Source organism: Chiloscyllium plagiosum, chromosome 1 (assembly GCF_004010195.1).
Source record: "Chiloscyllium plagiosum isolate BGI_BamShark_2017 chromosome 1, ASM401019v2, whole genome shotgun sequence".
NCBI lineage: Eukaryota > Metazoa > Chordata > Chondrichthyes > Orectolobiformes > Hemiscylliidae > Chiloscyllium > Chiloscyllium plagiosum.
The window spans coordinates 97,552,325-97,568,133 of record NC_057710.1 but is presented as its reverse complement, the minus strand read 5'-3'; the positions used below and the strand labels follow the sequence as shown (position 1 = coordinate 97,568,133).

The window sequence follows — 15,809 nt, the reverse complement described above, 5'->3', positions numbered from 1 at the left end:
ATTAAACTCCATCTGCCACTTCTCAGCCCATTGGCCCAGATCTTGTTGTAATCTGAGGTAACCCTCTTCGCTGTCCACTACACCTTCAATTTTGGTGTCATCTGCAAACTTACTAACTGTACCTCTTATGCTCACATCCAAATCATTTATGTAAATGACAAAAAGTAGAGGGCCCAGCACCGATCCTTGTGGCACTCCAATGGTCACAGGCTCCAGTCTGATAAACAACCCTCCACCACCACCCTCTGTCTTCTACCTTTGAGCCAGTTCTGTATCCAAATGGCTAGTTCTCCCTCTATTCCATGAGATCTAACCTTGCTGATCAGTCTCCCATGGGGAACCTTGTCAAACTTTGTTTGTGATTTATATAAATCATTTATATGAATATATGGAAATCATGTTTAGTAAGTTTGTGGATGACACCAAGGTTGATGGTGTTGTAGACAGTGAAGATTAGCTAAGATTACAAAGGGATCTTGATCAATTGGGTCAATGGGCTGAGGGGTGGCACATGGAGTTTAATTTGGAAAAATGTGAGGTACTGCATTTTTGTAAAACAAACAAAGGCAAGACTTATACAATTAAAAGTTAAGTCTTGGATAGTGTTGTAGAACAGAGACACCTCAGGGTTCAGATACATTAGTTTTTTGAAGTGTTCAGTCTTCCTATTATAGGAAGGATATTATTAAGCTGGAGAAGATTTGGAACACATTTACTAGAAATGTTTCCAGGAATGGAGGATTTGAGTTTTTAGCAGAGGCTGGATAGGTGAGGACTTTTTCCACTGGAGCATAGGTGGTTAAAGAGTGACCTTATAGACGTTTATAAAATAATGAGGGGTACAGATAAGGTATCTTTTGCCTCGGGTGTCTTTTGCCTAGAGTGGGTGATTTTTAAGGTTAGAGGAGAAAGAGTTAAAAAGACAGGAGCGCAAATTTTTCTTTTTGAACACAGAGGGTGGTTCGTGTGTGGAATGAACTTCCACAGCAAGTGGTGAATGCAGGTATAGTGACAATATTCAAACAACATTTAGATTCGTATATGAATAAGAAACATTTGGAGAGATATGGGCGAAGTGCAGGCAAGTTGGACTAGTTTAGTTTGGGATTATAGTCAGCATGAGTCGGTTGGACCAAAGGATCTGTTTCCATGCTATATGGCTCCATGACTATAACTCTATTTTCTCTTCAAAGATTTCCTCTATTTCTACTCTCAAACCAAACAGTGACTCAACAGTAGACATAAATTAGTCCTGGTTACAACTGTTCTCAATCATTGGCATATAAAGAGAGGGAAGTTCCCAAAGCAGGAAATCTGATATTTTCTCCATAAAGATGTAAAATAGATCTGCAATTTTAAAACTGATTTTCCCTATTGACAGAAAGAGGGAAGACTTTGAACAGGAATTTCCCATTTTTACTTGAAGGCTTCACAACCTAAAATGAGTTACCATGCATCAAACCCAAAATACAGCAAATGTTACCAAAGTGCTTTCTACCTCAGATTTATTTGGGGATATTTTCTTTTTGTTTGGAGAAATCTTCTCTTTATTTGGAGAGACAGTTTTTTCTTCTTTCTTAGGAGAAATCTTGGTTTGACCTTGCTTTGAAAATCCAGTTTTCTCCTCTTTCCTTGGCGAACTTCTCTTCTCTTGGGCTGATCTTGTTGGACTGTTTCCTATCACGTGCGTTAGTTCTTCTTTACGTTTCATGATAGCAAGTTTTGTACTGCTTTTGACTGGAGATGATTTACTAAATGAGTTTTCCACTTTAACACTGGAAGATTCAGGTGAGTGTTGGGAGGAAGTCCTCAGGCTCTGTGATTTGCTACTTACAACTTTCTCAGTACAATTTTTCACATTGCTGTCAGTTCCACTCAACATATTGGCTGAAAATTAAGGCAAAGTTTAATTAGTGAAGTACTTTTAAAACGTGCACATCAAGATAAGGCTATCTTGGAACAGAATCTTTCAGGGATCTTATTAACATTACCTGACATTGCATGGCTAGCTCAAGAATAAAGTTAACATCTTTAAAACCTGTTCACCGAGCTGGGAATTTGTGTTGCAGACGTTTCATCCCCTGTCTAGGTGACATCCTCAGTGCTTGGGAACCTCCTGTGAAGCGCTTCTGTGATGTTTCCTCCGGCATTTATAGTGGTTTGTCTCTGCCACTTCCGGTTGTCTGTTCCAGCTGTCCGTTGCAGTGGTCGGTATATTGGGTCCAGGTCGACGTGCTTATTGATTGAATCTGTGGATGAGTGCCATGCCTCTAGGAAATCCCTGGCTGTTCTCTGTTTGGTTTGTCCTATAATAGTAGCGTTGTCCCAGTCGAACTCATGTTGCTTGTCATGCATGTTATGACAAGCAACATGAGTTCGACTGGGACAACACTACTATTATAGGACAAGCCAAACAGAGAACAGCCAGGGATTTCCTAGAGGCATGGCACTCATCCACAGATTCTATCAACAAACATATCGACCTGGACCCAATATACCGGCCACTGCAGCGGACAGCTGGAACTGACAACCGGAAGCGGCAGAGACAAACCACCATAAATGCCGGAGGAAACATCACAGAAGCGCTTCACAGGAGGCTCCCAAGCACTGAGGATGTCACCGAGACATGGGACGAAACGTCTGCAACACAAATTCCAAGCTCGGCGAACAGAACCACAACAACGAGCACCCAAGCTACAAATCTTCTCACAAACTTTGAACCTTTAAAACCATTACTGAGAGTTGACAAGGACATATCATTTATTGTCATAGTTTCCTAAAATATAAGCATAACATTCACAGACTAACAAGATGCACATCCAAAATCAGAAAAGACCTTTCTGCCATTGTCCCATCTTTCTTTTTCAAGAATAATTTCACCAACAATGATTGCTTTCTCATGTCTCACACAGTGATTACCTTAAATGTTTGAACTCAAGGAATCACTCTCAGCATGCATGCCCAATTCTGCATATGCAGTTCAAGCAGGAGGCAGAGGCACCTATATTAAGCTCAAATCAAACAATCAGATTGATTCCAGAGAGGAGGGGGTTTGTCTTATGCATAGAGATTGAACAGTTCAGACCTATACACTCTGGGGTTTAAATAATGAGAGGAGATATAATTGAGGTATATAAAAGCTAAAAGAGATTGACAAAATACTGTCAAAATTGAGAGGATGTTCCCTCATGTGGGGCAATCCAGAATGAGGGGTCATTGTTTTAAATCTAACCCCTGACCCAAAAACTGAGAGGATGACAAATTACTTCTGTCAAAAGGATTGTGAATCTCTGGAATTCACTAGCCCAGAATGTGGTGGATGCTGGGACAGTGAGTAAATTTAAAAGTGGCAACAGACACTTTTAATTAGTAATGTATTGAAAGGTTATGGAAAGCAGGCAGGAAAATGAAGTTGAGACAAAGATGAGAACGATGGTATTAAATAGCAGAGCAGGTTTGAGGGGCTGAACTGCCTCTTAATCCTCCTAGCTTTTTATGTTCCTATGTAACTGGAACACTTAATAGCATGATCAAAAGACTGAAATAAACCATACAACCATAGCGCAAGGTCATTCAGCACATTACACCCACACCAGCCCTTTTTAATGCACTCCCTAAACTAACCTGGTAGTCGGTTCTCCATTCCTCCCAATCATAAATCATTGAATCAGAAGAAAATCAAAGACTTTCAAAATTTAAAAAATCAACTAAATCTCTTCTTCGCTTTTATTGTTTCAGTTACTAGTCCCTATTCTCAACTATACTTTCTTAACCCTAGGATCATCCTAGTGAATGCATACTTATCCTGTTATGTCTTTAGTGTCATTTCCTTAGTGGAATGCCTGACACAGCATACATTATGATTGAACCAATGTTTGGTAAAAAGTTATTATTATTTTACTCAGGTACTCATAAGTTTTCATTTATAAAGCCAACTTTGTTTAAGAAACAGAATCAGCCATTTCCACACACACTTTCCAGAAATGAACAGCTTTTCAACTTCTCTGCATCTGTGGTAAGTCTACCCTTTACCCATCATCTTCTCACTGTCTGGGGTCCAAATACTCCTTCCAGATGAAACAGAAATTTCTTTCAAGTGTGCTACATTCAACAGTCACCTTTATTTTTCTGAACACTTCCATTCAGATCACAAGTATAAGCTTCTAATCACTTGCCATTTTAATTCTCTGTTCTAATATGCGCTTAGCCTGTGCATTGCCATTTTGATACTTTGTTTATGGTTTTCAGAACTAAATATGTTCCCCATAAGCTGGTTTTTCAAATGCACAAGGCTTTCAAATTCATAGACTTACTTCTTTTGCATAGCTGTGCAAATTCAGTAACTTAACAGGATAACCTTCTGAGTTGTCGCAAGGCCACGTGAACATTACAATCTTTTATCAGAAAATCTGAAATCCAAAAAGCCTCAAAATCCGAAATTTTGGAATGCGGACAGGTGACCCAACTCCACAGCCACTCAAACCATGTCACTCAGATGTGGTGTGGTGGCATGGCCCATCACTGGCTGGTGTCATGTCTCAGCGCTCATACTATTCACACGCGCATCTGCTGTTCGGTAGTTGTATTTTATTTCACTGTGAAAATGTCATTTAGTCCGAAATTCAAAAAATTCTGAATTCCGAAAAAGAACTGTGCCAAGGATTTCAGATAAAGGATTGTATATCCGTATTAAACATTTAGTTCAACAATTTCCAATTAAAACCACTGTTCCCATTGTTGCAGCCACCTGGCACTAGTAACGATTCTGCTGTTGCCACTTATGGTTTCTCCAGACTCTTTGTTTCATTGCTTGCCCCAATATCATCTTCTTTGGTTTTGCACAACTTTAACATTTCTCAATAAGTTAACTGAAACACAGAATCATAGAAACCCTTCAGTGTGGAAACAGGCCATTTGGCCCAACAAGTGCATACTGATCCTCTGAAGAGTAACCCATCCAGACTGATTTCCCCTATCCTATTACTCTACCCTGTCATTTCATCACATTTGCCTCCCACCCCATTACAGATCATGCCTTTTGTTTGTTCATTGTTTAGCCCTTTTTTCTTCTCTTTGTAATTGCTTGCCACATCTCTGAATTTTTACAATTCAGACAATAGGTTATTAACAAAGAACATTAACTCTTTCTTTCTCCACAAATACTGCTCAACCTATAGAGCATTTCCATCCGCTACTTTGGAAATCTGTTCATCCATACCCTACAGCATCGTTCCACTCAGAGTCGGCTTATGTTTCTTGCCATTTTCCCCCTCCCAATGCCTCCCCCTTCCCTACATTATGTTGTATCATGTACCTGCCTTTTCCCTCCACTAATCTCTTTGTCTTCAAGGTTTCTTTTCCAAATTAACAGATTTGCAAAAGTGCAAAAATGTAGGGGTCATCAACCAATTCTAGCATCATATTGCCTGTATATAGCAAAAATAGTGAACACTTGAGAAACCAATACTTTCTACAAACAAATCAGCATCCATTAACTAACTTTTTATTTCATATCTATCAGCCAAGTTCTGTCTAAATTATCCTTTTTACACACCTCAATACTGTGACTTGTTTAATGCTTATTGTACAATAAGGGAAGACAAAAAGTATCATATCAACCACCAAAGGTTAACTTCAGTTGTTGTTAATCTCACTTGCAACATTTGAGGAGATGCTGCAGCAACACAAAAGTACACCCAAGCAAAGCAATTTTAATAATTACCGAAAATTTATAATAAGGCAAGTTGGAGGGATAAAAGAAGACACCAAAGAAAATTACTTTTAGCATCGAATTACCATTACCCTACTCTTAGGATTTAATGCAGCATAATCCAAGAACAATTGACAATCCTCAGGCAGTTTGAAATTTCTTGAAAAAGTCAGAAATTTAAGGTTTTAACAGCATTAACTTGAAGTTTCTGGAAAATGCACAATAACATTTTTTTTCAAAACACACCTTTACCAGAATGTTCCGCTGCCTGTTCATCTGTTTTTCTGGGTTCAGCATTTACAACCAAGGATAAGGATAGTTCCTGGCCTTCAGAATCAGTACGGGCCTGAAAATGATTGGAACATAGTCAACCTTTCAAGTAGAAATCAGGGAACAGCTCTACAATAACCTAAATTCAGGTATTGGTGACTGAATGATAAACGTGATCCAAAACTGGCTTGAAAACTGGCTAGTTTGGTCTTCTTTGGACATTTTTTTCCCTGTATTTTAAGAAACTAAACCCATAGTTCCTTCCACATCAATAACTGCTGCATTAAGTACACAAATCTATTGCTTGCATGAAACTGCCCAAGAATTTTAAAATGCTACTTTTAAGATTTTGCCACTTATTGCAAATTAGTAATTTCCAAATTCAGTAACACAATGAAATACAAATTCTTTAAACTTTGTAATTATTTTAGAAATCACTATTGCTTTAGCTTAATATGATAGATTTTTATTAAGTTACCTTTTTACTTTTTGGCAACTCATCCAACATGGCCAGTGTTTTAGCAAATTGTTCATCCTCATGTAGCTGCCTCTCAAGCTAAACAAAAGGTAAGAACAACATGGTTTTTATTAAATATATGGATGGAAAAAAAAACAGGTACAGAGACTATAGGTTATTTGCAATTATTTTCCACAGATAACAAGTGAGAAAGCAACGTCAGCAGATGATGAAAAGCACTGCAATAAACTGGGGCAGAATGCTTTGTAAAGAAATCTACGTATGAAAAGACTAGCACAATCAAAGGAGAACATAGATGCTGTCAGACCAAATCATTTCTGTCAGACCCCAACTGACAAAGGAATGGGGAAGTCTCAACCAATGGGAAGGAGAATGACTATAGCAAAGAAGTGGCGTTATGAAATTTACAGGCTAATTTTATCCAAGCAATGCTTCTGCATATTTAATGCAATAATTACATTTTTATTTATTCATTGGATGAGGGTATTGCTAACTGGACCAGCATTTATTGCCCAGCCCTTATTGCCCAGAAGGCAGTTAAGAGTGAGCCACATTACTGTGGGTCTGGAATTACATGAAGGCCAAACCAGATAAGGATAGCAGTTTCCTTCCCTAAAAGGACTTGTGAACCAGATGGGATTTTCCAACAATGGTTTCACAGCCATCAATAGACTTCAAATCCTACACTTTATTGAATGCAAATTCCATCAACCCCATTGCAGAATTTGAACCCAGCTCCCCAGAATATTACCTGGATTTCGGAATTAACAGTCTAGCGACGATATCATTAGGCCATCACCGCCCCCGCATGGATGTGGAAGGAACAAATTAGCTTATGTTCCTGTATTTTAAGAAACTAAGTCCAAGGAAGCTTGAACTAAACTAAGTCATCAGTGTGGATTTCAAGTTTGATCTATTCTAATCAGTTTCCGATTTATCACCATCATCCCCCCCCCACCTCCATCTACCCATCACCTTCCCAGTTACCTTTCCCCAACCCCCACCCTCCTATTTATCTCTCCCCTCCACATTCCAGATGAAGGGCTTAAGACCGAAATTTCAAGTCTCCTGCTCCTTGGATGCTGCCTGACCTGCTGTGCTTTTCCAGCACCACATCTTTCGTTTATGTTACAGCAAATCAATTTAGCTGGCACAAGTACTTGCACCACATCACGCTGGAGGGACCATTCTGATTGAGGCATTATTGTCCAACGTAAAAGGGATCAAGTTCCACATTCAGAATACTTTATGATAGGAGCAGAAGTAAAACATTTGGCCCATGGCTGATCTGATAACCCTCTACTCCACTTTCCTGCCTTATCCACATAATCCTGAAATCCTTACTCATTAAAAATCTCAGTTCTAGGAACAATAAATTCTGTGGGAAGCAAAACCGTAATTCAACATTCACCAAGTTAACCTCAATTTTAAGCAAAATGCTAAATATTTCTTAGCAATAAAAACAGGCATGGATATGGTTAAGATCTCTTGTGGTATAATGGTAGTGACTCTACCTCAGAATCAAGAGGCCAGGGTTCAAGTCCCACCAGCTCTAAAGGTGTGTAGTAACATCTCAAAACAGGCTGATTAGGAAAATAGGTGAAATAAAAGAGGAGTTAAGCGTCTTGGTGGACTATTTGGGTCTCAGCTATCATTTTGGGGCGGCACAGTGGCTCAATGGTTAGCACTGCTGCCTCACAGCGCCAGGGAGGTTCAATTCCCGCCTCGGGCAACTGTCTGTGTGGAGTTTGCACATTCTCCCCATGTCTGCGAGGGTTTCCTCCGGGTGCTCCGGTTTCCTCCCACAATCCAAAGATGCGCAGGTTAGGTGAACTGGCCATGCTAAATTGCTCGTAGTGTTAGGTGGATTAGTCAGGGGTAGATATAGGGGGTGGGTTTCTCTTCAGAGGGTCAGTGTGGACTTGTTGGGTCGAAGGGCCTGTTTCCACACTGTAGGTAATCTAATCTAATCTAATCTAAACAGGAGGTGGTCATTTGGCTATTTAGGCCTGCTCTGCCTTTCACTGTGCCACTCGTGGTTAGCACTGCTGCCTCACAGCTCCAGAGACCCGGTTTCAATTCCCGCCTCAGGCGACTGACTGTGTGGAGTTTGCACGTTCTCCCAGTGTCTGCGTGGGTTTCCTCCGGGTGCTCCGGTTTCCTCCCACAGTCCAAAGATGTGCAGGTCAGGTGAATTTGCCATGCTAAATTGCCCATAGTGTTAGGTAAGGGGTAAATGTAAGGGTATGGGTGGGTTGCGCTTCGGCGGGGCGGTGTGGACTTGTTGGGCCGAAGGGCCTGTTTCCACACTGCATGTAATCTAATCTAATCTAAAAATCATGGTTGATCATCCAACTTAGTATCCTGTGCCTGCTTTCTCTCCAAATTCTTAGTTTTGGCTCTTACGGCTAAAGGGATTAATCTCCTTTTTTAAATCTCATTCAATATTTAAGCCTCAGCCACTCTCTGGGTGATGAAACATCTCATCTCAGTACTAAATAGTCTCCCTCGCTCCCTTACATTATGACCCATGGTTCTGGACTCCCAATCAAGAACATCCTTCCTGTGTTTAACTGTCTCATCCTATTAGAATTTTACAGGTTTCAATGAGATTCCCCCTTCAATATTCTCAATCCACTGAATATAATCTGAACCAAACTAGTCTCTCTTTATATGTCAGCACTGTCCTCATGACTTGTCCTACCTGCCAATCTCCCTTCCCATCCGCTCCACCTTCCTCTCTGACCCATCACCTCCACCCCCACCCCCATTCACCTATTGTACTCTTTGCTACCTTCTCCCCGTCGATAAGAAATGTCGATTTTCCTGCTCCTAGGATCTAAACTCTTTATATGTCAGTCCTGCCATTCAGGTATTAGTCTCATAAACCACTGTCATATTCCCTCCATAGCCAAGACATCAATTCTCAAATAGGGAGATCAAAACTGCACACAATGCTCGAGACGTGGTCTCACCAAGGACCTGCAGCAGACATCCCTGCTCCTGTATTTAAATCGCCACACTATGAAGGTCAACATTCCATTTGTTTTCTTCACTACTTATCGTAGCTGCATACTTACTTTCAGCAACTGCTATACAAGGACAACCAGGTCTTGTTGCACCCCCACCTTTCCCAATGTATTACCATTCAGAGAGGCTTCATGTTTTTACTACCAAAGTGGATAACTTCACATTTTTCACATTATACTTCATCTGCCAAACATTTGCCACTCTACTTGTCCAAATCACACAGGAGCATTTCTACAACTACCTCACAATTCACCCTCCCACTTAGCTTTGTGTCATCTGCAAACCTGGAGATTTTACATTTAGTTCCCTCATCGAAATCATTAATGTACATTGTGAATAGCTGAGGTCCAAGCACTGATCTTGCGGTACCCCCAGTCACTGGCTGTCATTCCAAAAATGACCCGTTTATCCTTACTCGGTTTCCTATCCACCAGCCAGTACTTTATCCATGCCAGTTGGTTACCTTTAATCTCATGTGCTCTAATTTTACCTGCTAAAATCATTGTCAGAAGTCATACAAGACCAGGTTATAGTTCAACGGTTTATTTGAAATCACAAACTTTCAGAGTGCTGCTCTTTCATCAGGTAAATCTTTCATAGTGGACTCTAACATTTTCCCTGCTTCCAATATCAGGCTAACTGCTCTGTAATTCCCTGTATTCTCCCTACCTCCTTTTTAAAAATGCAGGGTTACATTAGCTACCTTCCAATCCATAGAAACGGTTCCAGAGTCTGCAGAGTCTTGAAAGCTGACCATCAACGCATCCACTATTTCTAGGGTCACTTCCTTAAATATGATTGAGTTGTAGATTATTGGGCCCTGGGAATTAGTCAGTCTTCAATCCCATTAGTTTCCACAATACCATTTCCATACGAACTGATCCCCTTCAGTTCCTCTCTCACGAGACTGTGTATTCCCCCAACATTTTTGGGATATTATTTAAGGTCGCCTTTGTGAAGCCATAACCAAAACATGGCACTTAATTGGTCCACTATCTTTGACCCCATAACTCCTTGAGTTTCTGACTGTAAGGGACCTACATTTGTCTTCACTAATCTTTTTCTCTTCACATATCTATAGAAGCTTTTACAATCAGTTTGCATGTTCCTCATAAGCTTACTCTTATATTGTATTTTCCCCCTCTTAATCAATCCCTTTGTCCTCCTGTACTGAAACCCACTTCTCCCAATCCTCAAGCTTGTTGCTCTTTTTGGCCAAATTTTATGCCCCTTCCTAATTTAATACTATCCCTAATATCCCTCATTAACCATAACTGTGCCACCTTCCTCATTTCATTTTTATACCAGACAGGAATGTCATTCTTCCACGCACTCTTTAAATATTTGCCATTGCTATCTGTAGTCATCCTTCTAAATAATGATCTCCAATTTACCATAACCATAACCATTGTACAATTGTAATTTCCTTTATTTAGATTCAGGACCCTAGTGTTCAGAATCAACTACGTTACTCTCCACTTTAATGAAAATTTCCATCATATTATGGTCACACTTCCCCAAGGGGTCTCACTCAAACAGACTGCTAATTATTTCTCTCTCATTACATGACACCCAGTCTATGATGGGTTGTCCTCTAGTTGGTTCAACATACTGATCCAGAAAACCAACTCATACACACTGTAGGAATTCTTCCTCGATCGTATTTCTATTGATTTGATTTGCCAAATCTACTTGCAAATTATAGTTATTCATAATTAAAGCTGCACCATTATTGTTTGTATCCCTATTTTCCTTTTTAATGCCTTCCTCAACATTACCACTACAGTTTGGTTGCCTATATATAATCCCCAATTTCATACTCTACCCTTGGTGTTTCTAGCTCTACCCATACAGATTCCACTTCATCAAAGCCAATATCCTTACTCAGTTTTTATGTTAATTTCCTCTTTAACCAGCATTGCAAACTACCTCCCTTTCCCCTTCATCTGTCCTTCCTAAACATTGACTACTGTTGGATTTTCAGTTCCCAATCCTGATCACCCTGCAGCCATATCTCCACAATCACAACTTTCTCATATCAATTTACACCCATTTGCACAACGATTTCATCCATTTTGTTGCAAATGCTCCATGCATTAAGACAGGAGGCCGTAAATCTCACGGCCTAAATGTTTTTAGTCCTTTTCACATTACTTTGCAATATGACTTGAATTGTCTTAAACAAAAACCTATGGTTAGTTTCGATTCTGTTTTGTGTATTTTTGCCCCTGCTCCCTCTCTACTGTCCCCCTGTATAAGTTCCCACCCACCTCCATTTTAGTTTAAATATTCCCGAAACAATTAGCAAATTCTCCACTTAAGATATCAGTTCTGACTCTGTACAAGTGCAACCTGGTGTACCTCACCTAGATCCAGGTACAACGCCTCATGAACCTGAAACCGTAACCCTCTCCCTCCAACCACATATTCATCTGATATATCCTGTTATTTCTACTCTAGCACATAGTAATCTTGAGATCATTACTTTTGAAGTCCTATTTTAAAACTTGTTTTCTAACTCTCCATATTCTGTTTTCAGGACCTCATCCCTTTTCTTACCTACGTCGTTGGTACCGATGTGTACCACGACAATTTGATGTTCACCCTCCCATTTCAGAATACCCTGTAGCCACTCCAAGACTTCCTTGACCCTAGCTCCCAGGAGGCAACATACCAATCATAAACGTAAACATTCATTCACATATACATAATTATTCTGCAGAGATTAGATAAAAGTGCATTAATTCTAAAAGATAAGTGTTGCTTTAGAAAGAAACAGCTTGGAACCTGAATTGTCTGTTTAAAATGCTTAATAAGTCTTTCAGCATCCATTACCTCTGCATCCTCATCAAGTTGCAGCTGACGAGCCAGCTCCTCATCATCAATTGTGGAACCAGCACTGCCTGAAGGCTAAGACAAGTGGAATCAAGTTAAATCATTTCAAGTCTTCTCAAGTGCACTGTTCCACACACAACATTCACCAATTTCCTCACCTAACTGGACACAATCAGCTATAAGCTGGAGCAGGACAGGTCATCAGTAGATTCAGCAGCTTACAGTAAGACAACGTAACAGACAAGTCTCGCACATGTGCTATCACAAGAATATAATTGTTATGATCAAGAGTAGCAACTACAACCAATGCTGCCCACACCCATGCAAGTGTGTGGCAATTGACTGCAGTTGCTTTATTGGTGCCTCAGCTGAGATCAACTTCTCTGCTCAAAACAGATCTTGAAGCTGGACTGCACCTGGTAATACGGCTCAAAGGCAATGACTCGGCTCCCATTGACTTTTTTAAACTCCTAAGAACCAATGAGATTATCAAGTGGACAAATGAACTCTGCAAAAGGTTCCAATCCAACTCCCATTCTCTGCTCACCAAATGACAACTCCTGGAGAATGGAGTGAAATTAACTTTAGGGCTATAAATCCACTGGCCAGGATGGTAAGGAACCATACAAATCAGAGGTACATATGAGTGAAGAGCTAGAAATGTGTTGCTGGAAAAGCGCAGCAGGTCAGGCAGCATCCAGGGAACAGGAGAATCGATGTTTCGGGCATAAGCCCTTAAGAAGGGCTTATGCCCGAAACGTCGATTCTCCTGTTCCCTGGATGCTGCCTGACCTGCTGCGCTTTTCCAGCAACACATTTCCAGCTCTGATCTCTAGCATCTGCAGATCTCACTTTCTCCTCCATATGAGTGAAGCCCAAGGCAGAGAGTTTATAGCCTTTATCACGAGTTGGGGGAGTACTGATGGTGGTGGTGGTGGTGGTAGTGAGAGATGTCATGACTTTCAAGGCCTTATCAAATCTGCGTTAAGCTTTTGTTTGCTCCAGCACCCTTGGCTACAGAAAGGGGGGCACAGGAAACATCATAAAGGATTTTCCCCTTCAAGATACACAGTTTAAAATTTTGCAACCAAATATCTCATTAATACACAATTTCTAAAGTCATGTGAAGAATGTCTATGGGAAAGGGTCAAAGATTTCAGGAGAAAAAAAATGCACACGGAGAGAAAAGACAGACTAACATTTAAAGTTCATAAGCAACCAAATCATGTTGACTTCACACAACTAGACAATTGCAAGAAGGGAGAAGAAAGGAGTTCAGAGTAATACTCAGACTTTTAGTAATAATCTAAACATTCTATTTTATTCAAATACAGTTCCAAACACAACCAAGGTTAAATGATAAACACAGGGATTTTAAATGTACACGTTAAAAAGAATTCTTACTGCTTTCCTTTTGCTAGCCACCAGTTTTTTATTTGATCTCTGAACTGTGCTTGTGCCAAAGTAATCGCGCACAGATGTGCAGGTGAGTTTCTCTGGACTCGCTGGTTTAGGCTGTGGCGATTTGACCTGCAATTTATTGTCTGCAGACCTTCCAGAGCTAGATGTTCCAGGGTGACCACCATTTTCTTGATACCTCTGGGCAATCTTCGTACTTTGTTGAAAATCTTCCTCTTCGTCTTGACAAGTCATCAGGGGAGGGTTTTTAGGGATATGGGGAGAAGAAAGCGAGAGGGGAAAAACAAAACGCCAATTATCAAATGTGTGTTGCTGGTATCCTAAGCAGTACCAAGACAAGCACTACCAAGTGTCAGACAGCATCATCACTAACCCAATACAAATGCCACTTTTGAAAATTTACTTTTAAAGGCAATCAACTTATCACTATGCAGAACACAATCTAATTAAGTGCAACAGATTAATCCATTGCTTGTGAATTTTGTGAAGAAATCTTCCATGAAGCTTTGAATCTTTTGATTTCTTTCATAACCTGGCTGTCCAAAGAGAATTTAATTCTGCAAATGTAATGACTTTAGTGAACAGATGAATGAAAGAGCACTTTAAATATATCCCTGTATATTTACTCAGGCAGCAGATGCTTGAAACAGAGGATGGCTGAAACAGTGTTATTGGGGTATCAATGGGAAACCCCTATTGGTCCACTATCAATAGCAAGGTCTGTGCCTCTGGGCCTGACCATTCCTAGGCTGAGAGCCTCCTCCTCTTTGTCACAAAGCATAGAGCAGACTGTCTTTAGCCTCCTACACTGTCCCAATAAAGTTCAAAGCAAGTTTAAGGAACAGTACCCTACTTTCCCATTGTACTTTATAGCCTTCCGAGGTCAACATGGAGTTTAACAAGTATGGATCATAACTTCCACCCCATTTTTCCCCCTAGATTATTGCTGCTGGTCAGGATTGTTTTTCTCATTTCCACTTCCTCTAGTCCCATGCTTTGTTTTGGTACTTGTCCCATAACATTTCATTTTATCTTGTGCCTTTCATCATTTAACAATATTTCCCTTCTGTACTTGGTTAAACTGATTTTTATTTTCCAATTTCATTGAAGAACATAAAATTTTAATTGTTTACTCTCTATGGATACTGCCTAACCTGAGTATTTTTAGCATTTTCTATTCCTAATTAGAAGTACCATTTGCAACTAAAATCAATTTTTCTAATGATTTGGCACTTCACCTGCTCCCAAATGCATTACTGTAGTCAGACGCACCTACCAGGAAACATGACCACCTGGCATTAACAAGCAGCACTATAAGCAAGGACTTCAAAATAAAAACAAACAAATTTACATAGTTCAATTAATCTGTCACGTCCAGTTATGCAGTATCACCAAATTTCAAAGTTAAAAAACAAGCATATCTACTATTGTAAAGCCATTATCCATTCACTGTTCTAATGCTCTCCTAGTCACCCACCCTCCTTCATAAAATTTGAGCGCACCCAAATTCTACTGTCTGCAACACAACTCACACCAAGTCCTATTCATTTATTAGCCTTCTGTTTGCTGACTTATATTGGAACCAACCAAGCAAAGCTTTGATCCTAAAATTCTCATTCTTATATTCAAATCTCTCAGTTAAAAATCACAACACCAGGTTATAGTCCAACAGGTTTATTTGGAAGCACTAGCTTTCAGAGCGCTGCTCCTTCATCAGGTGTCAAGTGGAGCCACAACTACCTGAAGGAGCACCCTCTGAAAGCTAGTGCTTCCAAATAAACCTGTTGACTATAACCAGGTGTTGTGTGATTTTTAACTTTGTACATCCCAGTCCAATACTGGCGTCTCCAAATCAAATTTCTCAGTATTCCTCGCTATCTCTAACATCCTTCAGCAGAACAACATAAAAAATAGTAAGTGGTCATTTAGTCTTACAATGATCATGTTGACATTGCTTCCAATCGACCTACTAAGATGTTATTACACACCTCTGGAGAGACTCAGACGAGACTTGAACCCAGGCCTCCTGATACAGTTAGGGACACTACCACTTCAACATCCTGACAA

The 15,809-nt window shown here is 40.1% G+C and overlaps 1 protein-coding gene across 4 annotated transcripts in view; it reads right to left on the bottom strand.

Annotated features, from left to right (window-relative positions):
- The window catches only part of rfc1 (replication factor C (activator 1) 1), an 86,922-nt gene that overhangs the window by 43,720 nt on the left and 27,393 nt on the right, over positions 1–15,809 (bottom strand). For all 4 annotated transcript variants that reach the window (XM_043692892.1, XM_043692868.1, XM_043692878.1 and 1 more), the window contains exons 5-9: positions 13,728–13,963; positions 12,324–12,398; positions 6,459–6,536; positions 5,957–6,056; positions 1,499–1,887 (exon numbers count right to left, since the gene is read on the bottom strand). In XM_043692892.1, the coding sequence (XP_043548827.1) occupies positions 1,499–1,887; positions 5,957–6,056; positions 6,459–6,536; positions 12,324–12,398; positions 13,728–13,963 (878 nt within the window). The remainder of the gene's footprint in view (positions 1–1,498; positions 1,888–5,956; positions 6,057–6,458; positions 6,537–12,323; positions 12,399–13,727; positions 13,964–15,809) is intronic.